The sequence below is a fragment of the Meriones unguiculatus genome, chromosome 3 (genome assembly GCF_030254825.1).
Source record: "Meriones unguiculatus strain TT.TT164.6M chromosome 3, Bangor_MerUng_6.1, whole genome shotgun sequence".
Lineage (NCBI taxonomy): Eukaryota > Metazoa > Chordata > Mammalia > Rodentia > Muridae > Meriones > Meriones unguiculatus.
The window spans coordinates 1837094-1862087 of record NC_083351.1 but is presented as its reverse complement, the minus strand read 5'-3'; the positions used below and the strand labels follow the sequence as shown (position 1 = coordinate 1862087).

Genomic DNA, 24994 nt, shown 5'->3' with positions numbered 1-24994 from the left:
CCAGGGACACCACAAGGGCTCCCATGGGATGGTCAGCAGCGGGAGCCAACAAGCCAGCAGGCCACTGTACAGAGACTTATGTAAAGGAAGAACAGTGAGTGGGGAAGAGCTTTGTGTGAATGTGAAGCAGGCAGTATGGAAATGGAGGAGGAATTCTAAAGTGCCCAGACAGAAAAAGAATTAAGAATCAGACTGGCCAGAACCCCTACAAGGGACAGCTAGGAAATGGTGCTGTTCTGTCACTGGTACTGAAAAATTAGCTGGATTTTATATCCAGCTAAACTATGCCATGACCACATTCACCGGTGTCTAATTTGGCACTAGCCCCAGGAGAACACACAGCACATTTAGTGCAATGCCATCATGAAGAGAATTGGAGTTGGCCTTCTAACCCAGAGGTCAACCCCAGAGTGGTTCACCATGGGGGAGGCGCAAGGGAATTTAGAAAGGGCATCACTGGTACTGTGAGTGACAGGCGGAGAGGGAGAGCCGCAGCAAGCATGGGCGGGTGATGGAGTGGTCCACTAAGCGGTAGGAAGGGAGAGAAATATGGAAGGAAAGAGCAGGCTAACAGGGCCTAGGTAAACAAGAGGTGCAGACCACACTAACAGTCTTATGTTTGTGGCTGGCACGGTGGCTCAGTGGGTTAAGGTCCTCGCTGCCAAGCCTGATGACCTGAGTGTGTTTCCTGTGTGGTGGAAGGAGATTAGTGACCTCTGCAGGTTCTTCTCTGACCTCCACCTATATACCCCCCAATAAATAATGTAATTAAAAAAGTTTTAAAAGTCAGTCATAGGATCTAGCCTGTAAGACCCAGTTGGAAGGTAGAAATACAACCATAGGCAGAAGAGCTGGGGAAGAAGGTTAAAAAAAAAAACTTTTAGAGGTCTATTTTCAGTTGTGAGTGAGGCTGCCTGTGGAGGCCAGAGGCATCAGATCCAGCAGAACTAAAGCTACAGGGTGTGAAGTGCCTGATGTGCGATGTAAGAATTGAATGCAGGCCCTCTGCAAAAGCATTATTGCTCTTAACCACTGAGCCATCTCTTCAGCCGCTGGGGAAGGAGTTGTGAAGGTGCAAAGCATGTGGCCGTCTGTAAACACACATGCACATACACACAGACACAGTAGATGCTCAAAAATCCATAGAGCACTGGTGGCTATCACAGGAGTGAAAAATGCACTGATTAGGCCAACGGAAAAGCAATGATCAAATCTGCTGGCTGGCTGACTGACCGATTGGGACAGGCCATACTATGTAGCCCTGGCTAGTCTGCAGTTTGCTGTGTAAACCAGGCTGACCTGGACTCAGATGCCATCTTGTCTCTGTTTCCCAAGTATTGGGATTACAGGCCTGCACCGCCATGCCTCACTAGACTGACGCGTTTTAAACATGAAGTGAGAAGAGTAGAGAAGCAGCAGCTGCAGACAGAGCAGAGAAAATGTGACGGGCAGCCAGGTGCTAACACCTCTACAGCAGAACTGTGGAGACATCTTGGGGAAAGAAAAAGGACAGGAACTGGCCTAAGTAGAGACTGAAGGAACTTGGGGCAGGCAAGATTGCTCAGTGGGTAAAGGTGCCTGATAACTTGAGTTTGAGCCCAGGACCTACAAGGAGGAAAGGTAGGGCACTTAAGAGATGGCTCAGGAGCAGAGGCAGGAGGATCACTGTGAGTTCAAGGTCAGCCTGGGCTGCAAAGTGAGTCCAGGACAGCCCACACTACACAGAGGAGCCCTGTCTCGAAAATAAGAGCACTTGCTGCTCTTGCAGACTCCTGGGTTCAGTTCCCAGCACTCACATGATGAAGCACAATCCTCTGTAGCTCCGGTTCCAAAGACTCTGACACCCTCTCCTGGCCTCACTTGTGGTATTAGGCATGAAGACAAAACACTCTCCTTCACATAAAATAAAAAGACAACCCCCCCACACACACAAGGTTTCTCTGTGTAGTCCAGGCTGTCCTAGACTCACTTTGTAGGCCAGGCTTGGCCTTGAACTCAGAGATCCACCTGCCTCTGCCTCCAAAGTGTGGGGACTAAAGGCGTGCACCACCATGCCTGGCTTAAATCCTTTCCTAAAAAGGAAAATAGAAGACAGTGGGACATTGTGTCCTGACCAAAGGAATAACCTCTGGACTGAACTAGATTTGACCCTAGCCTGTAGTCAGGGGTCCAGCAAGGGACAGGGCATTGGGGACAGGTAGTGGCTGGTGCCATTGGACAAGCAGAGATGAAAATCTGGGCAACAATGGTCCATACACTGACTGGCTAAAGACTTGGGAGGGGTCCTGGCCGTGGCTTCACTTTCTTGGGGTCAGAGCTAGAGGCAGAAAAGCTGGGGTCCCAGGGCATAGCCCCCATGTTAACGCCTCTTAGCCAGCAAGGGGCCTGAGGGAGCAATGCACTCCCACCTTTTGGCCGGTTGTAATAGGAGTTAGGCAGCCTGGCACAGAATCAGGAATGTTCTGGAAGAACCAGAAATGAGCCTGATGGGCAGGGAAGACAGCAATCCCAAGGCTGAGGATGATGCTGTGTGCACACCTTTATGGCTGGACTTCCATCTCCAAGCTTCAGATGCCTCTTACTGTCTCCACAAGAAAGCTAGGGCGTGTGCCCACCAGGCCCTAGCCTGGTTTACTCTGCTCATGTGGGGCTGGGCACAGAGGTTTGCCCCACAGATCAGCAGCTGCTGAAGCATCTATGACGGGCAATGCCACTGCAGGTGGCTCAGGACACCTCGGACCTTCGGATCTGGTCCCGTTTAACCCCAGCAAGGGCACAGACCTCCCTGGAGACAGCTCCTGTAAGCAACTGGCCCAACATGGGCAGAGGACCTTTGGACTTTAGTTACCCTATCTCCCAGGAGGGTGCAGTGATTCCCCCCCGCTGAGCGGGTGGGCAGGGTATCCCATATGACCCCTGTAACTGGAGAGGAGGGCGGGCCATCTGCTGCTGGGAGGAGAGGGCGCTGGCTCTGTCCCTGGAGCCCCCACCCCACTGGCAACCTAGGCCTATGCTTTTGTCACTGGGGGAGGCTTCCTGACCCGGGCCTATTCCAGACGTCTGCTTGTTGCCCACTCTCTACTGGCCTTGTCCACCCTCCCCCAGGTGCTGCACTGTTCTTGTCCTTTGTCTTCATCACTTAGCCAAGACTAGGAACGGGGTCACCTGCTCCAGGTGTCTGTAGTGACAACGGGTCCAGGGTCAGAGCCCACAGCCTTCCAGTCCCCTTCACCCTACCTACTGAATGCACGTGGTGATAGCAGCTGCTCCACAGGAATCGGTGGGAGGAACACTCCAGAGGCCACGGGGCAGTGGGTCTACACCAAGGTGCCCCTGCTTCTGTCACAGTACACACCAGTGTACACACAGCACCCATGCATGTGCTCACCACCCCACAGCCACCAGCCTGCTGTCCCCTTCACACACACACTGTGGTGGGGAACATGGAGGTACTCATCTCTCAGGTTGAAGGAGGTACGGAGCCCCGCCTCAGTCAGCCCAGCCCCGCCTCAGTCAGCCCAGCCACGCCTACTCCCTGAACTCTTGGCCTGGCCCTCCCTTCCAAGCAGCCACTCATGTGTGGGTGAATGCTCAGCCTGCTGAGGACTGGTGTCAGGCTGAGCCTGGACTTGGCCCTTCGGCTGCCTTGGGCCATGGAGGCCATGGGGAGGAGCTGCCTCTCCTGAGGCAGAGCTGTTCCGCAGGCCAGAGGGACTCTGCAGCTGATCTGTTGCTTCTGCAGCCAGGCTGAGCCCAGTGGGAAGGGGAGGATTCTACGGTACAAGGTCCTTCTGTTACCATCCCTGACCACACAAGCAGAGCCTTGTTGTGACCCCCTGGCTCCCTGGTGACAGATGGAGGCTGGTTTCCACACACCTGTCATACCTCGGGATTTCACTGAGCCAAGTGGCAATGGCGTAAGCTCAGATGTAAACCCAGGCTTTAAAGAAATACTTTAATGTTACTGAAATCCCTGCTGGCTCCTCCAGTCACCTTCTACCAGAATATGGGAAGGAGGGGTGCATCTGGGAGGTGACCCTATGTAGCCTTCAATGAAGGCAGCAGTCCTGCTTTACATACTATTAGCCTGAGGCCTTGGGGCCAGAGAGAGGCCAGGCTGAGCTCCTCCTAGAACGCAGGTCCCTGGAGCAGTGGAATCTAGGGACATTCGGTGCGCTGCCTTCAGCCACGAGGCTGTGGGAAGGCCCAGGCACGGAGCTGCATCCCGGGACAAGCCCCTTCATTCCTTGGAGGCAGGCAGGACCACCTGCTGGTCGGAGGACTGAGGCTGTGTCCGCCACTGCTGGCTGCGCTGTCCAGCTACACATCCGTCTCCACCCGTAGGCGCTCCATCCTGCGCACGTTGCCTTCTACGGCCACACGGCTGGTGATGGTGTGAGCAAAGCTCTCGGGAAACCAGCCTGTCTCCCCATCGCGAAGCCTCTCGCCATGGAGCCAGCCTGCATGCAGATGAGAGGGGCTCTGTCCTCTCCACCTCTGCTCCGGAGGGTTCTAGAGCGTGGGTGACTAACCGACCATTCCTGGGAGGAGGGGGGAGGGAGAGAGCCAGCCAAGGAGGCCTTGCTCAGGGCAACGTGGGCTCCTGGCCTCCCAGGAGTCCATCACTGAGCGGTAAGGGGCTGCTCCCACCACACCAGCATGACCTTATGCTGGGACCACTGCGTGGGGAGCACCCATTTGCTTCACTCAGGGCCCTGAGTGATGAACTCACTCTGACCCCGTGATTCTAGTACTACAGTCCTCCCTTTGAGGAAGCTCTTAGGGGGCCGAGGCGGGCTGAGCCAGTGCTGGTTGCTGCACCCCAGTAGTCGGGCTGGCACCCACTCAGGCCCCTGCCCACCCACACTCACCATCCTCCTCTTGCAGGACCAAGACGACGTCAGCCTGCTGCAGTGTGATCTCATCAGCCTGCTTGGCAAAGTATGCCTTGGTGACCTCCACCTGGGGCAGTTCTGGGGGCAAAGAGGGAGAGCTAGGCCAAGAGGGCGCCCGGGCAGCACTTCTCTCCCACACATGCCTGACACCAGCTGTCCCTGGGAAGCCTGGCCTTCCAGGGGTGCAGGACAGACAGCTGCAGACAGACTTCTCCCAAGACCATTCAGGGCCAAAGTGATAGTGGCGGCCCAGCCTGTTCTGTTCCCAGGACGGCAGGCCTCTTAAGGATCAATCCGCTTAAGCTGAGGCTACGTGGACACAGGCACAAGCACATACAGCAGGCCAAGGTCCAGCTGCCAAGTGAGGTGCCCCTCGGAGGCCGTGGTGTGGTGTAAGATCCAGACAAACCAGCTGGAGCCCAGTGTGACCCTGTAACCCCCCCCCCCCACACACACACATATACTCACCACCTTTGTTGGCGAGGCCGTGCCACCGTCTCTCCTTGTAGGTGAGTGCTGTGATCCAGCGGGCTCGGTCACTCCTGTGGGCCACAGGGCGTATAGCTGAGGCCCTGCTTCCCTCTTTACAGTCCATGAGCCCCTGTTCTATGTTTGCTGACTGCTGCCCTGCCATCCTGAGGTTCGCTGTCCTTCAGCCCGACTTTGACCTTGTTGCCCAATGCGAGGATTCTGCCTCAGGACCTTTGCACAGCTGAGCTGACTGAGCACCCATCCCCGTGTTCGTTGCCTCATTCCCTCCCTCCCTTGGGGTTTTGACCTAAATGCCACCTTGACAGTGGTGAAGCTCCCATCACTCCCATCCACACCCATCCCTTCTTCTCCTTGGCGCTCCCTCCCTGGCTAGGGGGCACTATAGCCATTCATCTGGTGTGCCCGCAGGCTGTGTTTGCTCATGTCCCTGCCTGGCACTGACTCGCAGGCTCTCAAACAGCTAGGCACATCCTTCCTCACGGGGCTCCTGCTTGCACAGTGCCCCCTCCACAGTGGCCCACATCTTACGCTGAGTCAGAGGACAGCAGTATCTGCTCCTGGCGGCCCTCACTGTTGCGGAGCAGGGTCACTTGGAAGGGGTGGGGCACGGAGGAGCTGCGGCTGCTGCCTCCTGGCAGCGAGGACTCTGAGGGCTCCAGCTTCCTGACCTGCACGTGGTCTAGCTGGGCGTAGTCTTGGACCAGGTAGCTTTCCTCACTGTGGGGACACAGAATCGTCAGGGCCCCTTCTGCCACGGTCAGCTGGCCACAAGAGAGCTCCTCAGACTAGTCCTCTGGACCTGGAGACAGAGCTTCCAGGAGCTTCCGTGGCCACAGAGGGAAACCCCAGCCTGCACTGAGCTGAGACCCAATTCTATAGAGGCGTGGGTCACCCCCGATCAGTGAGGTGATGCCAAGTGAGGTGAATGCAGCACTAAATGCCAAGGTCAGCGGGGTCAGGTTCATCCCCCTCACCAAGCTGCTCTCTAGCCTGGCACCAGCAGCCCAGTGCCCACCTCTTCTTCTTGGTGACAACCAGGACATCACTGAACAGGAACAGGTAGCATGTGGGCCGGCTGGCAATCTTCCTAAAGATGCTGGATTCCTCCAAGAGGAAGAGCTCTCCACGCTTCAGCAGCCAGCGAGAGGAGGAGGTGAGCGGGAGGGACTGGGGCAGAGAGAACAGATGGACGAGCTGGCCCACAGCAAAGGGGGTGGTAGGGACAGTCCCTGCCTCCCTGAGCATGCCGGGCCATCAGGACCGCATGGAGAACGCCTGAGCCTTACAGAAGGCTGCAGGACAGCCTCTGCCAGCCCTGATTTTCTGGGTGCTTGTGGAATGTTCTGCATGAGCTGGGTAGGGGATGGTCCTGGAGCGGCCTTGACGTCTCCGTTTCCGTGTGGGAAACCGAGGCCTGGGGAGACCAACAGGCCTAGCCATCCCTCCCAGGCAGGTGTCCCCAGAGGCCGCTTGCTCCAGCCGGTGACCCCAGAGTAGGGTGGGGGGCACAGCACCTACCTTGACCTTACTGAAGTCCAGCTGCATGTGGAGTGTGTACATCTGCTCTGTGCGCTCCATTCTGTGGGCCCCCTCATTGCACTGCTTCACCAGCTGCGGAGTCATTGGCAGAGATACCACAGGCGTGACTCTGGGTGTTCCACTCCAGGCGACAGTGGCCTGGATCTGGCCCCTGTTCCCATCAGTACACCCACCGGCTCCCCACCGGGGGTCCCTCCTGTTAAATGGGCTGGGGCAGAAGCTGCCTCACCTTGCTGATGGCCTTCAGGGCACGGCTGGCGGCTTTATACCGTTCAGGATGGCCCTGCGTCTTCAGGCAGAGTGTCTGCGGGACAGAGCAGCTGGGAAGCACGGGAGCCCCTCCCAGGGGCCCCGGCATGGGGCAGACTTGGAAAGTGTGAGAGGGGCCCACCGGTGTGTCTACAGACCACAAACGGCAGGTGGAAAGGAGAGCTGCTACTGCCCACCCGGGGAGTAGCAGCGTCGGACCCAGAGGCGCTGTTTTTGCCAGGCGGAGGGTGAATGTGCCTAAACGTGTGTCTACAGGCTACAGTATCAGGTTACAGACCACAAAGTGATCAAGATTAATCACACCGTCTTATGCGCACCGCAATTATCCCAATTACAGATGTATGAGGTGAAGAAAGAGGCTGGAGAGATAACTCCAGGGCCTCCAGGGGTTCCCCTGGCAACGGCCACACCCAAGCCCCAAGGATACTCACGTCTGTCAGGAGTGGCAGCCTGGTCACCCTCTGCATGGGGAGAATCAGGAAGGAGATCATGGGCAGGCCCCCACATGCGGGTCGTTTCTCGATGTCCCTCAGCACCTCCCGGAAGGCTGTGTTGCTGCTCCTGCAACAGGGACACTCCGTCACCTGGGCTTTGGGAAGCGGCTGGGCAGGGGGGACTGCGTGGGGTGGGCTGGGAGCTCGGAGCCCCACTCACGACAGCTTCTGCAGGGTGCGCTGCTGGTAGACCTCGTTAGAGCAGTAGGCCACGTAAGGGAGGAAGTGGTTCTCAGCATGGTCCTCCAAGATGTCGCTGATGTCCTCCACACACACCTGCGCCTTGTGCCGCTGCTCCAGGGCCTCAAAGAACCTGCAGCATTGGAGTGGGGTGTGGTTGGGGAAGAGAAGGCTCAGTTCCGGGGGGGGGGGGGGTGCACACACCTCCACAGACACGTGATACAGACAAAAACACTCACACAGGCGGCTCTCCCAATGGGTAGGGCAGAACCTGTGTAGGCTGGGCCACATTTCCGTGCAAGGCTTCACAGACTATCCACGTTCACGGGGAACAGTTGTGGAGGTGCCTTGACTGCACTCCATTTTGTGGGGGCCTCACTGTATGCTTCAGCTGCGGGGCTGAGTCTCCATGTATACCTCAGGCTGTCTGGGCCCCTGACAGATCCACTCCCCACACGGCCATTGTGACACCCGGCCCCATGTCTGTCTCTGGGTGTGAGCTCAAGGACAGAGATGCAGTAGCTCTCTGATGCACAGGAGGGCCCCAAGGGACCAGGAACAGCCACCTCTCTCTAGGGATGGGTCTTCAAACTGAGGTGATTCTGCCAGCCAAGCTCCTTGCAAGCATGGAGTTCAGCCCATACAGGACAAGTGAGGAGGCCTCGGCCCTCGACAGCCTCTGACCTTCAGTGACCCAGGCAGGATGATGACAAACTGAGCAAACGCCGTCAGGGATTGGCCCAGGGTTCTCCAGGCCTTGGCCACCTGCTGTGTGGGGCCAGCGGCCACCTCTCTAGGCCCTACCTCAGGCAGCTGAGAGGAGAGCCTTCCCAGCTTGGATGTAGGCATGGGATGCGCCCTCGGCTCCTGACAGACCCTCTGCCCACAGGGGCCTCATTTCCTATAAGCAAGCACACTCTGAGAGCCACTGGCGCTTGGGAAGCCATCTAACTGGCAGAGAGGCTCAGAAGCACATGGCCCCATGGATGAGCTGAGGCCGCCCTCAGGTGGCCTGAGGATGTAGGCCCACCAGGTAGGCCAGGCCACTCTGTGTAATTCCTAGGGTTTCCTGGAAAGGTCTGGGAGGCCCAGCTTCCCCCTAGTGGCCCCAAATAGTACCAGTTCTCAGAAGAGACCACTGTGAATGGTTAGGGAGGAGGCTAGAGAGCCCCACCCAGGACAGCAACGGCCATGCTGGGCGATTAGAGGCTGCACAGCACCGTGGGACCACACTGGGGGCAGGAGTCTGCCTGAATGAGAGGTCACTTCCCAGGATACCCCCCCACCTCCGAGAAGCCAGGAGTAGGTAGTTCCCACAGCCAGCCACCGAATCTCTTACTGGAAGGCCCTGTCTCCAGGGATACGGCAGTCAGTCCTCTGTTCTCTGTCTACACCACTCTGAAACTTGCTGAGGGGTCACCCATAACAGCAGCCTCTCAGTGTGCTCGGTGAGGGCCAGGCTCATCCTGACAAGCGGAACCAGCATCCTGTTTGGAGGGCCCAGACTGGCAGCTAGCCCTTACTCTTCTTTGAACCCACTGAGGCCCAGGAGAAGGCACCAGCCTCATTAAATAGTGAAATCGAGGCTAAAGGGACAGGGAGTCTCAGGGTCTCCTGGATCAAAGTGCAGCAGTAGCAAGGGCTGACCCCACACACATGACTGGGGCCAATGATGTATGCACTATACAGGGATGAGCAAACTCAGGACAGCAATATGCCTAGTGCTGGGATGAGATGCCCCTGGTAGCATGCACAAAGCACACACACAGACACATGCCCTCATAAGCCTGCAGCTGTACGCCTGGCATCTCCTCTGATCCTCGGCCCTGCAACCAGAGCCCAGCTAGGCCACCAGACACTGCTGGGTAGAACATGACCGGGGCTGCAACTCGAGGCTGCCAGAGGGCTGGGTGAGTGCACCATGGGCACTGCTGATGCCCAGGGCTGAGGCGAGACGGCCACTGGCAGTACAGGGCTGGACACAAGAGCAGCACTTTCCCTTTTCTGAGAGTCTGGGGCGCCCCCTGCCATGGTATCCCCACCGCCAGCTCTCAAGGGCTCTTACAGGTTGTTATGGTCTATCTCAAGCCAGTGGCTGCTCCAAGCTTCCTCCACAGATGCAATTCAGGGCCCACCCAGAGCTTTCTGGAGATCACCAGTGAGGACTTCCTGGAGGTAAGGTGAAGTGGCATCCTTGGGGCTCAGGGGGACATAGCTGTGGAAGGACAGGGCACTCACTTCTGACTGGCCGCCAGCACGTCCAAGATGTTGGAGAAGAGGTGATGGTGTTCTGTCTGTGTCATGGTGGCCCTCAGCTCCTGGGACTGCAGGAACTCTGTCACCAGGATGTTTAGGCTGTGCAGATAGGAGAACTCAGACGTGAGGATCTCGAAGATGGCCTGCATGAGAAGACGGTGCTCAGAATGACAGAACGTGTCTGGGAGGGAGGGAGGGAGGGAGGGATCCATCACAGGGCTGTCATGGCCACCACACAGCTGAGTCCACAGCCCCATGTGGCTGGCTCATCAGCTCAAGCTGCCCGAGGGCGGCCAGAACTTTGTTTTCAGGAGACTATGGAGCACAGGGTCACACCTGGCAGCAAACATTCTACTTCTGAGCCATGTTAGTCTCTGGCCAGTACTCCGGTCCCTGCCTGAGGAGGCGAAGGCGGGCCCCTCCCTGACGCTGCTTGAGGGGCTCAGTCTTTAGCCATCACTGCACCTGGCCCATGAGGTGGCCAGTAGGGCAGGGGAGGGGAGGGCATCACTGTGGCTCCTATTCTAACTCCCAGCGTACCGTGTGAGACAGCTTGGGCTGTAGCCAGCTCAGCACATCCCGTCCTTACCTCCTGTCTCTTGCGTTCCTCCATCGACAGTGAGTCCAGGACACCCGACTCCAGCACCTAGGGAGAGTGCAGCCCACAGAGCTATGGGTCTCAGGCCCCACAGACAGAGCCAGGCCCTCACTTCCATCCCCCAGACCAGGAGTACAGAGCAGCCTGGAGGAGGCAGGAGCCTCAGCAGAGCTGCCATCATCAGAAGACTTCAGCTGTCATGTCTCCTCAGCTTATCTTCCTCTCCATGGAAACCTCCCGGGATGATGCTACTCCATCTCTAGAGCCCTGGACAAGGCCAGGAAGATGGACAGGGAGTCCAGAGGAAGTGTGTGTGTGTGTGTGTGTCAGAGAGAGAGAGAGAGAGTTAGTCAGACAACACCTGGCAGCTGAGTCAGTCCTGCCAGGAAAGGCACAGGCTCTTATCACCTGCACTCTTCACCCCTTTGGGAGCCCAGGCTGCCTTAGTGTGGCTCCCCACACCTGTCGCTACAGAACGTGTCAGGGCAGGCTGGCTGCCACGGTGCTTGGCCTTGGTGTGTGCCCTCCTACCCACGGCTGGGCAGCACTGTCGACGGTGCACGAGCCCCTGCAGCTTTCCAAGCTGGGCCAGGCCAGGCCCTAAATACCGGGCAAAGTTATGGGGTGCAGGGTGCGGGCCCCATCCCAGTTGGGGGGGATTACCTCCCCCCAGCTGCTAGCCTTCAGCAGGATAATAAATGTGTACTTCCGGACATCGCTACTTATGAAGCGGAGCCTGCCTGGCTGCAGCCCTGGGCTGGACCCTCCCCAGCTGGGGTCCCACTGTAGACTCTCTCACAGGGGAGGGGGGGAATCTCTCACCCCCCCCACAGGAAGCAAGCGAGAAGCTCCACTGTACTGAAATATAGGAAAGGCTGGTGTACCATCCCCACAGCCTACCACACCCAAGAGGGCAGGGTCATGTGCCTCTAACAGCAGCCAGCCCCGTCCCTCATGTGAGTCCCCCATGCACTGGATCCGCCATCCTACCGTGCTTTTGACTGACCCCTCACAGCCTGGACAGGACCCCATTTTCAAACGTGGGAAGTGTCGGGAGAGTGGGACGCTGCTCTCCTCTACCTGCTTCTTTGTGGACCTTTCCTGCCCTAATGAGATGAGGATCCTAGGAAAGGGCTCCTGGCACTCACAATGCCCTTTTGGGTCACAGAGCAGAGCTCCAATCACAGGAAGACAGACGCTCTTAGTGCCCATTCCAGTGATGTCCCCAAGGAGCCCAGCTAGCCCCACAGGCAGACTGTATCCAGTGGCCCGGGAAACTGTTTGAACTCCCTGTAGGGGCCTGCACCACCACAGCTGGGGAAGGGAAGGCCATGGGGTCTCCCTGGGTCCCCTTAGGCATTCAGGATGGTGTGGGACTCTTACCTCTGGGAGCTGGCTCCAGGTGAGCTGGGCGGGCCGGTAGCTCTTGACCACAATGGTGGTGTCTGCTCTCTGAGGTCCCCCTGGGCTGGAGGGCTCATCCAGGATGTCATCATCAGACTCATGACTGGTGTTCAGACCCCGCTCCCGGATCTCCTGGTATAACTGGGGGTCTGGGGGGAGGAGAGCCACTGGTCTGCAGGAGGGTTTGGTGGTGGCCTGGCCCTCCCAATGGCCCCACAAAGCTCTCAAAAACATGCAGGCTCTGCTGTGCCCCGCTGCGTCCTACAGCGGTGGAGGACTGCCTGGGTAGCAGCCCAGTGCAGAATGTGGCACTCCAGGTCAGGCCAAGCGGGCCAAGCGGAGCTGTGTGTGGCCAGCTGCGCTCGGTCTGGGTGAGGGGGGCTGGGCACTCAGGTGGGGCCCGGCCTGGCATGGGCCAACCCAGTGGAAGGCATCTGTGGGCCCATGAAGCAGCTACCATCACCTGCACCTGAGACCCGGATCAGTGCTATTGCTCCGCACAGGGCATCTCCCAGAGATTTCGCAGGGGCTTGGATCCTGTGTTCTGGCCTGTGGCTACCCATAGAGCTGACATGGCCAGGAGGGAGGACATTCTTACTGGAGACACCGTGTCTTGGAGCTTCTAAACTTCTAAGCCTCAGTGGGACCAGGCAGACAGAACACTGGCTACGTTCTCATGCGCTGTGGTTCCCAGCAGGCTCTCTTCACACCAGGGAGAGTCCACACAGAGAGCAGAGGTGAGCATCTGCCTCTCTGGGGGCCTGGTATCTTTATGATCCAACCTGGGTCCCACTGGATGTTCAAGATAATGTGGGGCTGGTCTGTCTCCTGTCCTTGGGCCACAGAGTTGGGAGTCCAAGGGAATTCTAAGCCACATAGTCACACAGACTGGGATCTGTGCTGTGTCCTGCCCAGGCTGACCTCATTATCTCAGGCCGCACAGTATCCAGGCTGGCCCTACTGAGACCCCTTCCTGACCGCACTCAGCCCTCAGCTTCCCCCGAGCCACTCACCATCCTTGAAGGAGCCCTTGTGCGCACGCTTCCGTCCCAGAGTTTTCTGCAGACAAGAAACAGAAACCCCAGCAATCAGTGGAGAGGGATGGGTCGGCTTCCTCTCTGTTGCTATGGCAGCCCAGAGACTGTAGAGATGCCTGGTGGGAGGGGCTTTGCTGACTCCAGGATGCTCATCAAGTGCTAGCCTCACACAGGAGAGACCAGGAAAGGGAAAAGTTGGGGCTCAGAGCAGGGGCCTGCTCCAGCCCAGGAAGGCTGCCTAGGGGAACCAGTTAAGAGGTGTTACCTAGACAGTGGGGCATGGTGGGAATGAAGAGGGGTCTGGAGAAGAGCCGAGGTGGGCAGAATGCCGCTGGTTAGTCTGGCCCTGGCACTGGTTGGGGAGGGGACTGCAGAGGAAACCAAGGGCAGAGCTCTGGGGGATCCTCAGTCTGCACTGGCATGTCCACACTGTCCCACTCCTTGGCCAGAACACCAGGTTTTCTCAGGGATGCCGGTTCCAGGAAAGAAAGGCTGGTTGCTTCCGGTTCCTTAGAACCAGCTGGGGCCTGAAAACTCCCCTTACAGGTTGGGAAAGCGTGGCCATCCAGCTGGCCTAGGTCCTTTTCACCTACCCTAACTCCCTCACCTCTTCCATTCCAAATCCTTCCCCAGGCTCTACTTTCGGCCCCCTGGCCCTGAGACCATAGGTCCCCTCACCAAGGAGGCTCTTAGTGCCTCCTGCACCTTAACCTGCCAGCCCTCGATGCCCCCTCAGTACCCTCTCTGCCCAGGGGCAGCCACAGCTTGGTGCCCCGCATGACACATGCAACAGGAACTCAGGAATGTGCTCGGGACGGCACTCACTGTGGAGTAGAGGAATGAGTGAGACCTTGGCAGCCCTGCTTCTGGGGAAGTGCTGGCAAGGATGCAGCTCCTGAGGCCCAGGCACCTCAGGTAGATGTGGCATGGGAACCATGATGAAGGACAGTGGCTGGCACTGTAGGCATGGAGGCCTGGCCTTGGCCACCACTGGCCTGCACGGAAGCTTGCGGTGCCCATACTGCGTGCTGGTGGCTACCATTCTGACAGGTGTCTGCTTCTCCCAAAGCCAAACTGTGGTTCAGGGTCTAGGGAGCCAACGCCCAAGCAAACATGTTCTTCCCATGATGCTGTATACAGCTCTATGCATGTTCATCCCACCACACTGTGTACAGCTCTCGGTATGTTCTTCCCATGATGCTGCATACAGCTCTAGGCATGTTCTTCCCATGACTCTGTGCACAACTCTAGGCATGTTTTTCCCATGATGCTTTGTACAGCTCTAGACATGCTTTTTCTGTGATGCTGCATACAGCTCTATGCATGCTCTTCCCATGACACTGTGTCAGCTCTAGGCATGCTCTTCCCATGACGCTGTGTACAATCTCTAGACATGCTCTTCCCATGACGCTGTGTACATCTCTAGACATGCTCTTCTCATGACACTGTGTCAGCTCTAGGCATGCTCTTCCCATGACGCTGTGTACATCTCTAGACATGCTCTTCCCATGACACTGTGTCAGCTCTAGGCAACACAGGGCATATATTCATCTCTGGAGTATGCTACAGCTGGATGGTGGCTATCTCTTATATGGGGAAAGTGAAGCTCAGAAGTGCCAGGAATCTGTGAGCAGCGACAAAGCCACAAAGGCCCATCCCAGGCCTTCTTGGAAGATTGCCGAGCCCTGTGCCTGGGGTGCCCCTAAGCAAATCTGAGAAGCACCTGGCAGAGGCCCAGAAGGCCCCAGCCCTATATCCTGGGAAGCAGCTGCCATGAATGGCTGTGAAACACAGATTTCCCCATGTGGCCCAGACACAGGATGGAGGGTGGAAGGAGAGGCCACTACCTGATCACGGCCTTCCTGCTGTGGCTGGAGACTCACAGAGCTAGGACACCAGTCTGCTCTTCTGATCAGCTGGGGCTACACCCAGCCCCTCCCCCCAGGGCAGGCAGGAGATCAGGGCAGGGGGACAGGTGGTAAGGGCTACCCACTGTCCCTCCTTGTCCCTCTGGCAGCCTGAGCCTGCCACTGCTGGAGTGTCATCAGAGAGACTGGCTCCATGCTTTGGCTCAAGAGTGGCTGCTTCCCTGTGCTGTCTACTCTGGGTGGAAGTTTGGATGGAGAAGAGCCCCTACTTCCTGGGCCTGATCCAACCTCTTCCAGCCACAGCCATGAGATGTGGATAGATTCAACTAGAGTAGAATGGCCAGTGACAGCTGCCAGGCATGATGCAGACGAGGGAGACACGGGACCAGGCGGGCTCCCTGCCTGTGAACTCTTGAGCCCCTAGCAACAGTGCTGTCACAGCAGGCCCCTACCTTGTTTTTGGCTGGGCACCGGGGAGGGGGCTGAGCGGTCTCCTCAGCGAGGGCCTGGAGCCTGGGACCGAGCTGGACTGGGTCCCCCTTGCTGCCAGTTGACCCCAGGCCTTTCATGGCCGCCCTGTAGGACTGGTTCCTCAGGTTTCTCTTCAGACTTGCGCCAGTGTCCACATCTATGTCATCCAAGGAGAAGCCGGGGGCTGTGAGGAGCCGGGGATCCCGCCTTGCGGCCTCCTTGCTGAGCACGGCTGCCCCAAAGCTCTGGTGGCGGGCCGGGGACTTGTTCTTGGCCTTGCTGGCCACAGCCAGACTCTTAGGGATGAGCTGCTGGGTGCCCATCTTGAGGGCCGCAGGGCTCTGTGTGCTGAGGACGATGGAATGTGACTCCTCATCTCCTGGAGGCAGCTGTAGGGGTTCTGAGGCTTCAGGCTCAAAGGCAGCATTGGTTCTGGCTCTCAAGGAGCTCCGGACCATGGGCAGCCCCGGCACAGGGTTCCCATTGGCGTCGAGCCGCAGCTCAGCATGGAAGCGATATTCCAGTAGTTTCTCATCCAAAGAGCTGTCAGAATGTCTCTGGGACATGCTGGAGGTGCAGAGGAGGCCTAGAGAGAGAAGCAAGACGTGAGAGGCTCAGAAGGGCTGCCTGTATATAGCCTCCCTGCTGTCCAGTTATTGCCTAACAGTTCCCTGGCAATGACAAGGGGAGCAGGGCTGGCTGTGGCTGGTCACCAGGGCCCTCACCTGGGAAGCTGGCGTCTGGGCTTATCTCAGGATGGAGGCTCCGTGCCTCAGGCAGGCAGCTATTCTGAGATGAGGGGCCTGGTGGGAACAGTCTATGGCTGGACTGTGCCTCAAGGACTACCCTGATTCCTCTGACCCAACTACTAGGTCCTGGACAGGGTGCAGATAAGGGCAGGTCTGTGGCTGGGCCCAGAGGCCAGGACTAGAATCCTGGTTAGGCCCTTACTGATGCCGGGGTACTGTGTGGGTTTTTCGTGGGAACAATTATGGTTTCTAGAGACTGCAACCGCTGTGGCAGTGACTGTGGCCCTGCCTGGCTCTGCATTCTTGCTAAGGGGATGGGCTAGCCAGAGGCCCAGGGACCTCCTGGGGACATGCCTCAAATGTCTGACCCTGACAACATGACAAGGAGCCAGCAGGATGGAGGGTGGAAGGAGAAGACACTAGCTGCCCAAGGCCTTCTGCTCAGTCCACAACAGAGACAGCAGAGCTAGGATGCTGCTAGCTGGCTGCTGCCCCTTCTCCTGGCCAAGCGTGTTCTCCACAGTGCCAAGGCTGGCCACAAAACCTTTCCTCACAGCACTCTCCAATACACACCTGCTCTTTCCGTGGTTCTGAAGTTAGGGGTCAGCTTGGGAGTTGCCCGGGTCACAGTGAAGCGTGATGGCAGCAGTAGCTTCAGCCTGAGTCAGCCGTGGGGACGCACTGCCCAGTGACAGCCATTACCAATGCTGCGCACTGCCCAGTGACAGCCATTACCAATGCTGCTCTTCAGCCAAGCCACCCGTCCATCCCAGCAGCTCATGCTCCCCGAGCCTGCCTCCGACTCCTTCTTCCTCAGTACTGACCTGGCCCTGTCCTGCCACCCTGGCCCATCTACCACTCGGGCAATAGTAGACAGCCCTGAGCAGTGCTTTCCAAAAGGTCCCATTTCTTTCTTCAGCACTGGCATTTTCTGTGCCCTTGGGTGCAGCATGGTCCTAAGGTTGGCTCTGGCAAATAGGAGAGATGTGACTGGAAGGAACAAGTATCCCTCCTGGGTAGGGAATCCCATGAGCCTGTGACCCAGAGACTGAGGTGAACAGAGCTCTGACACAGACCTAGCAGGAGCCTCAGTACATGCTTATCTGGAGGCAACACAGGCCAATGTGCTGAGGGCCACCTTTCCACGGTGCCACCACTTACCTCGTGATTGGGGGGGGGGTCCTCCACACTTCCGGCGTGGAGCCGCCCTGCTGGAAACCTGCTGTCCTCAATGATTAAAGGTGCTGCCTCTCGGTTTTAATTCCAAATCTGCAAAATGGGCTCAGTAAGAACAATGCCCTCATCCGAGGATGCCCTAATAGGCTCCTCAATGGCCTGCAAAATCCATGAAAACACTCCTGACTGGCTGCAGGGGTCCTAAAGCAGCAGCGAAGGCTTTCGTGAACCAAACACCATTCCTGGCATCTCACCCCTCAGTGATAAGGAAGCCAGCACTTTGCAGGACCCTAATGTAAAGAGGGGAAACATCCTTCTGCAAATATGTTCCCTGTATTTTTTTCCCTAGAAACAAAGGAGTCAACATAGAGAAAACCTTTTATATGCTCAGAACTCTATGGGTTGAAATGACATGAGCCTAAGAGGGCTGTGGAAGCACCAAAGAGGCTGGGACAGGAGGCTTTGAGTTCAAGGCCAGCCTGAGTCACATACACAGTGAGATTATCTCATCAAAAACAAACAACAACAACAAAAAAAAAAACCAACCAGTTGATAAGAAAGAGCCTTGCAAGGAGGAAGTTTGAGTTTCAGTTGGTTAAACGAGGCTCCATCTCTCTACTCCCAAAGGGGGGACTTTAGGCTCAGCATGGGGCCACAATGCCCCCTTGTCATCTGCCCTGTCCAGGATCGCATCCCAGGGTGTGGTACCTATCTGCTCTGCCTGACAGAGCCAGACTGAGCCGGACCAGCTACCCATACAGTTACCAGAGAGAGGGCAGGGACTAAGGCTGCTTGGATGGTTCAGGGCCTGAGGATCCGATGATGCTGGCCTCCAGGCAGGTCACAGCTCCCTCCTACTCATCCCACCCATTTCAGACCCCAGGATGGTGCCAGCAGTCCCTCCTGAAGGGGACAGGGTAGGCCTGGCCACACTGCTAATATGAATCCACACTGCTTGAACACCCATAAGGTACCCAGGAAGCTGGCTAGACCCCAGCTCACCCCCTGAAGCCCTAGGCTCTCCTAGGGTAAACTCTCTTGACTAAATTATCCAAAGAAGCTGAGTGCAGCTGAACCTCACTGGCCCCAGGGAGGGGCAGGCTGCAGCCTGGGGCCCTGTGAGCAAGGGAGGGTGCATTCCTAAGGACATTCCACACTGTGGCTGAGGAAGATAACAGTCACACCAGGCCTCCCACAAGGAGCTGGCATCTGTCACACACGTGTGGTGTAGGGTAGGACTGCGCTCATGTTAATGGGTCTGGTTTACAGAGGCCTGGAGAAGTTGGTTTAACTGACTTCTGATGTCCCAGGACAGACTTCTTCCTTTGCAGTGATCATGTCACGGGAACAGATCACACAGAAGGGCCCAGCATCATTAGCTTGCCTCCTTCCAACAAACATCCATCTCTCCTAAGCTCAGGCTTGTAGGACAACATGGCCCCTGGCAGGCGGTGGCCTCCTTCAGCAGAGGGCAAAGTCCATTGCAGGGCTAGAAGGTGCCCAAAGGGAATCCGGGGCGGCGTGGCGTGGCTTTTGTTCCGAGCCTGGCACTACACTCAGAGGCCTGGCAAACAACCTGCCTGGGACCCCAGAGAGCAGGGCTGAGGGCTATAGATACCTGTCCTGCCAAACAGCGCTGACAGGCCTACTGGACACATCCTGACGCTGGCCCGTCCCCACACAGCTCTGTGAATGCCAGCCACTCTCTGGAGGGGACCTGGGCTGCCAGCCATACATAGCATAGCCACAGGGCTCCACGCTCAGTGACCTGCCTTTGTTAATCATTTCCACTCCTTCACAGCCAGCTCCCCTGTTACTTTCCCTCCCACCTGTCCAGTTTTGCTTCTCAATGCCCCTCTGTGCAGGGGCCACTTCTGGGTCTTGCCAGGCACCCTCTTTCCTCGCCCAGGGCAGATGGGCGGGCGAGGGTGTTCCTTAGGCTAGGCTCCAGCTATCCTTGGGCCACAAGGGCTAACCAAACTCAAGGCACTGTCTCAGGAAGGGGTTGAGGGCAGATTTTTAATGTCTTTAAACCTTTTTTTAAAAATATTTACTTGTCTTAGGTGTAGGAGTGTTTGCATGTATGAATATGTATGCACGTATGCCTGCATGCGTGCACGAACATCACAGGCACTCTTGGTGCCTGCAGAGGTCTCAAGAGGGGCTCAGATCCTCTGGAACTAAAGTTAAAGAGGGTTGTAAGCCACCATGTTGGTGCTAGGATCCCAAACCAAACCCAGGTCCTCTGCAAGAACAAGTGCTCTTAACTGCTGGGCCATCTCTCCAGGCACAGATCTTTTATGTATTACTTTATTTTATTATTATTTTTTTTTGAGATAAGGTCTCACTGTGTAGCCCTGGCTGGCCTGAACTCTATACTAGACCAGGCTGGCCTCAAACTCAAGAGATCTGCCTGTCTCTCCCTCCTGGATGCTGGATTAAAGGTGTGCCATCAAGCCTGGCAGGACTTGGGTTTTGGACTGCCAGACTGCTTTCTCTCCTCAGGTTTGGGCTTCCCATTGGTGACAATCTTCCTCTAGAATCTGGAAGCATCCTTTTCACTTCTTGCTGCTGTTACAGCCTCTTAGTACTCTTTGGACTTCTCTTCCTCAGACTGTGACCTGAACTTCTCCCAACCCTACGCCAGCCCCGTAGAAGGTTCGGGCCCCACACTTGCTCACTGAGCCAGGCACCAGGTAGACTTTCAAACAGCTGTGTCTATTTTTTTATGCCTGTGTCTACACGTGGTTTAATATTATTTCTTGAATAATTTCCTTTCCTCTCCTCACCCCTACTGGGAGACAACCCTGGGACCCACATCAGAAAACTGCTACACCACCGAGCTATATCCTCAGCCCCTTACCTTGTTAGGATGTTTTGCTGAGATGGGGTCTTGCTAGATTGCCTAGCTTAACTTTGAACTCACTCTGCAGCCAGGCAGCCTTTGAATTTGTGCTCCTCCTGGGGCTCTGGGCCTGACTATTTAATTCCTTACACTATTTTTCCTTTCCAGACATGCACTAATGAAGACCAAAGCCCTCTGAAATTTCTAGTTTCTTACTTTCCCCCTTTACTTTTCTTACATCTTTGTCTTTCCCCTGGAGCTGCCTCCACTGAACCTTCTTCCAATGCTGCCATCGGCCTTTTGTCATTTCTGTGCCCCCACAAAGGGCTCCCTGGCACCCTCACTGCTCTTCATTGCCAGCGTCCTGTTGTCTCACAGATGCAACATCATCTATTAGACAGTAAGAATCTCTCTCTCTCTCTCTCACACACACACACATACACACACACACACACACACACACACACACACACACACGTGTGAGACACCGGTGTCTCCTGGGCAGCTACCGGCCACTCAGCCTCCATCTCTCAGACATGAAACTTTCAAAAGCTGCTTTAGCTTCTGCTGCTGCTGGCAGGCCCATGGGGTCCAGGAGCACAGGCTCGCCCACTCCAGCCCATGTCTCCGTGGGGAAGCCTTTCCTCCAGACTGGCTGACTTCTGGCACTTGTTTGGTTCACCACGACCCTGGCAGCACAGGGGTAGTGGCCTGCAGGTCACTACCAGCCATGCCATCCACCAGGGGCACTTCTGAGAGTTGGTGTGAGGCCACGCAGACTCCACGTGGGCGGGCGGGGGGGGTGTCTTCTCCCTGTCTCAGGCACCCCAGGCTCTCTGGGCAGGGAGCATGGAAGCATCACCAAAGACGCCACGTAGAGGACCTCTAATTGGGTGCCTGGCCACTGTCTCCCTAGGTCTGGGCCTTTGGGATGCAGGGATGATTAATTTCTCTTGTTTCCACAAACACCAGGGCTCAGGTCTCAAACTGGTGCTGGCACCTTCTCTGTCCTGGCCCCACCTCGCGTCTCACTGAAGAAGCTCTGGTACTCTGTGAGAACCAATTTGCCCAGGGGTTCTCATTAAAATGAGCAGAAAATGAGTCAGAGCCACTCAGCAGTCCCATATGCAACAGTGGGGGCGAGTCCTATCAGTTCCTGCTCAGAGTGGGCTGGAAATGGCCTCCTGTGGTTGAGGCCTTAGCCTGCATTCTCTTTACCACTAAACAAACCTCAGTGGGAACAAACCGGGAGCACAGGAGTAGCAGAGTCATGGAGCAGGGTCCCACGCAGAGTCAGTGAGACCTCAGAGGACCACTGGGGTGTGGTCCTCGGCTCCCTCACCCCTTCAGCTTCCTACAAGTCTTGCAGGTATCCATACTGTACTGCCTTCTAGCTCCCTAAGCCTGATTTCTTCCTAGTCTGAGCCTGTTACAGCTGGTCACAGGAACCCAAAGCACTCGAGCCTGAGTTTCTGCCCTGATGGAGGCCTCCATCACCAGCTGAGGTGGGGCCATCTCTACCTGGCAGGGATCGGCCTCAGCCAACCCACGGTGGTGGCCTTTTGCTTAGGTGATTCTGCCTGCCTGAGCTGGACATGGAGTCACATACAAAATTTGCTTCTAATACCCACCAGCTAGTTCCAAGTGTGTGTGGGTGTGTGGGGGCAGAATCCTGAGCTCAGAGGATCTCAGCTGAGAGCTGTTCTGCCCACCTGGAGATAGTCTGTAACCTCTCAAGACACTGCTGGTCATACCAATTGGCATTCTGTGGCCGAGCCTAGGCTCCTCAGAGCACAAAGCAGCCTGTACCAGCCGACTGGAGCAAATGCTCCTGGAACTGAGGTGGGGACAGCGGGTCTTAGGTAGTCACCCTTCCCCCACCTGGCACATCCAGTCTTAGCCCAGGACACCCCCCATCACTCTCCACTCCCCTTTCACATAAGCCCAAGCAGCATCCCTAAAGGAGCGTGGGTTAGGGAGGTAGAGTCCTGACCTGATGGGAACCTGGGGCCAGGCCACCCCAGTTCGCCAGCTGAAAAACAGGCCCACAGAAGGTACCCCCTTGCCGGCTCTCTCAGCACCCTGTGCCCCAACTTCTGGCCCCAGAGTGAGTGTCTTCCCTTGCTGGAAGTAAGAAGCAGCGGGGACAGAGGGAATGTGACCCGCCCGGGTCAAGCCCCTGCCAGCCAGAGCACAAGGGGAGGAGCCAAGCTCTGAGGCCCCATCTTGACCTAGATGGTTGTTCTCAAACCAGGAACTGGATGCGGATGACTGGATTCTGGACTCACGGTGCTACAGAGGGACAGTCACCTGAACATTATGTCACATAGTGACAGCCAACGCCAGGACCGACCTGGAAACCAAAACCAAAACCTCCAGGCCAAGAGGCCAAACGGAAATGTGACCATCCCTTTCCCTGCAGCAGACCTGTGTCTGTCTTCCACAAACAAGCGTGGGAACCCCAACCAGCCCCTCAACAGAAAAGAGTACCAGCTGCCCTCCCAGGTCGGGTTCAAGTCCCAGCACCCACATGTGGCTCATAACTGTAACTCTGACCCCAGGGAATCCAATGGCCTTCTCTGACTTCCAGGCACAAGGAACACCTGTGGTGCCCATACATACATACAGACAAAACATTTAAACCCGTAAAATAAGTAAATCTAAAGGGGGGATGTCTGACTTCAGATGCTTGAGGAGGGCGGCAGCAGGGAACATCTACCTAGCTCTCCCCATCTTGTTCTCAGGGTGACTGAACCCTTATTATTATTTTCAAGGAAGCCCAGAGCCCTTCCCTCCACCAGGCAGTGCTGAGACCTCATGGGCAAAGGGTTCGGTTCCCTCTGGGCCATGTGCATCCTGAGAGCATGGGCCGACGGTGTTGGTCCCCAGAAGAGAACACAGCAGCAGCAGACCGAATAAACGCGCTCTGAAAGATACGCCGGCAGCTTGGCTGAATTCACACATGGCAACTTTCAAGCCAGTGTCCACACACACACACACCTGGGCAGGAAGCCACGGGTATCTGGGCATGCCAGGATAATGTCACGAACTGACCCACACACGGTACCTGGGACCCCGCAGCTGGTCACTCAAGTGACCAACACACCCAAGCGTCCACTGTAGAGGCTATCAGCGCCCGTCTGGCCTCCAATGATGTGGAGGCCACCAACCCTTCATCAACTCAGATCCCTGCCCCGGGTGCCCAGGTACGTCTTTCGAGCTCAACCTCAAAATATATCCCCGCTCCTGATTTACAGATATGGGGTCCAAGGCAGAGGGTGGGGCCAGGTGCCCACTGTCCAGCCTGTAAGTGGCACCCGCTGCTTTCCGGAGCAGTCCCCTCCCACTGGAAGGCACTGTGGAGCTCGGCTGGAGGGCTACCCACCAAGGCTAGCAAAGCGGGGAAAGGGCACGAGGGGGGTCAAGTCCCTCATTCTTGGAGCGCATCTAAACAGACCGTCTTTCCAGCTCCCGGAAGAGTCACTTCCACGCTCCCAGGACTTCCCAGGAGTCTCTGCGTCCCATGGTCTAACCCCGTCGGCTGCAAAGTGTCCCTCGAATTGCGGCTCAGGGCAGCTAAGCTCCGAGTCCCCGGCCTGAAGTTCAGCGCGAGGGCGGGGCGCGACCCGCGGTCGCCGGAGTCGGAAGGGGCGGAGACGCTCCGAGCGCCCCAGGGGGCGGCCCCAGACTCACCTGTGCGCGCCGAGGGGCAGCCGGGCCGGCGCAGCCTGCAGCGCCGCTGGCTCTCCGCGCCCCGCGTCCGGCCGGTCCCGCCCTCTCCACTTCCTGCGCGGCGGGCGGGCGAGCGGGCGGGCGGGGCCCGGGCCAGGTGGGCTCCGCCGGTGGCTGCGCGGCCGGAGGGCGGGGCGAGCCCTGGGCACCTGCTGCACCGCCGCCGCCCGGCCTGGCCGCGCCGCGCTACCTGCGCCCGCCTGCGTTCACGTGACCCGCCTGGTGGCCCGAAGTCCGCCCGCGGGTACCGTCTGCCCTCCCTCCTTCCCGCTGCTACGCCCGCTTCCTTCCTGCGCCTCTCCCGGCTCCGCCGCCTCCTCCACGAAGCCTTCTGAGAGAGCCCGGGCCTGCGGGAACCTGTTTGCCGCTGGAAGGCCCCACCCTCGGCGTTCCTTGCACCTGGCTGCTTCGGGGCAGCCGTGGCCAGGCTCTCCTAGAGCAACCTTCCGGGCGTAGCCTATCCGCCACCATCCCACTTTACAGAGAGCCCTAAGGGCTGGCCGGCCTCGATTCTGCCGAGCTCAGGAAAACAGCTACCAAGTCCATGTAGTGTCCTCAAGGATGAGGTTGTAACAGCGCCCCCGATGGGGGCTTCAGGGGTCAGGCCCTCGTGTGGGAAAGGACAAAGTGCCACCAAACCCGAGCCCCCAAGGGTGAGCAGTTAACAGAAAGAAGGGGAGAGAGGGGTAGAGCAGGCAAGAGCCACAGTGAGCGCAAGCACCAAGAAGTGGAGGGAACATGACGGGGAAGGGGGGGAAGGGAGGGGGCTGACCAGGGTGGGCTGAGGGCAGGGCCGGGGAGTGTCCAGTCCCATCCAAAGGCAGGAGCCTCCTTAGAGGCAGGGTGGTCAGGACCGGCCCTGCCCTGCCATCCTGACTTGCTCAGCCTAGACTGAACCTCCCCAGGCTGCCCCAGGTTCCTGAGAGCTGGAGTTACCTACCCGCCGGCACCACTGTGTCTGGCATTTTAGTTTTTCTTGATGCAACAT

General features: G+C 57.3%; 1 protein-coding gene across 11 annotated transcripts; it reads right to left on the bottom strand.

Annotated features, from left to right (window-relative positions):
• Positions 1 to 3941: 3941 nt before the first annotated feature.
• Arhgef16 (Rho guanine nucleotide exchange factor 16) lies at positions 3942 to 24099 on the bottom strand. 11 transcript variants are annotated; one of them, XM_060378954.1, is made up of 18 exons: positions 23968 to 24099; positions 17415 to 17522; positions 17078 to 17221; positions 16827 to 16967; positions 15486 to 16090; positions 13142 to 13187; positions 12108 to 12277; positions 10716 to 10772; positions 10109 to 10269; positions 7851 to 8003; positions 7628 to 7757; positions 7156 to 7230; positions 6906 to 6998; positions 6403 to 6554; positions 5916 to 6104; positions 5364 to 5437; positions 4872 to 4973; positions 3942 to 4460 (listed from the first exon to the last, which is right to left on the bottom strand). In XM_060378954.1, the coding sequence occupies exons 5-18, from the start codon at positions 16068 to 16070 to the stop codon at positions 4321 to 4323; spliced, it is 2127 nt and encodes a 708-aa protein (XP_060234937.1). In that variant the 5' UTR covers positions 16071 to 16090; positions 16827 to 16967; positions 17078 to 17221; positions 17415 to 17522; positions 23968 to 24099; the 3' UTR covers positions 3942 to 4320. The 11 variants fall into 11 exon arrangements, with proteins under 11 accessions (XP_060234937.1, XP_060234934.1, XP_060234935.1 ...); XM_060378951.1 differs by lacking the exon at positions 23968 to 24099 and adding an exon at positions 23732 to 23901; XM_060378952.1 differs by lacking the exon at positions 23968 to 24099 and adding an exon at positions 23732 to 23901 and having other exon boundaries at positions 16827 to 16934.
• Between the last annotated feature and the right edge of the window lie 895 nt (positions 24100 to 24994).

Coding starts and splice junctions, on each gene's coding strand:
- Arhgef16 (XM_060378954.1), bottom strand. CDS start 16,070: ATGTCCCAGAGACATTCTGACAGCTCTTTGGATGAGAAACTACTGGAA. Junction 12,278..13,141: donor CAAGGGCTCCTTCAAGGATG/GTGAGTGGCTCG, acceptor TCCTCCCCCCAG/ACCCCCAGTTATACCAGGAG. Junction 10,773..12,107: donor CCTGGAGCCAGCTCCCAGAG/GTAAGAGTCCCA, acceptor CACTCTCCCTAG/GTGCTGGAGTCGGGTGTCCT.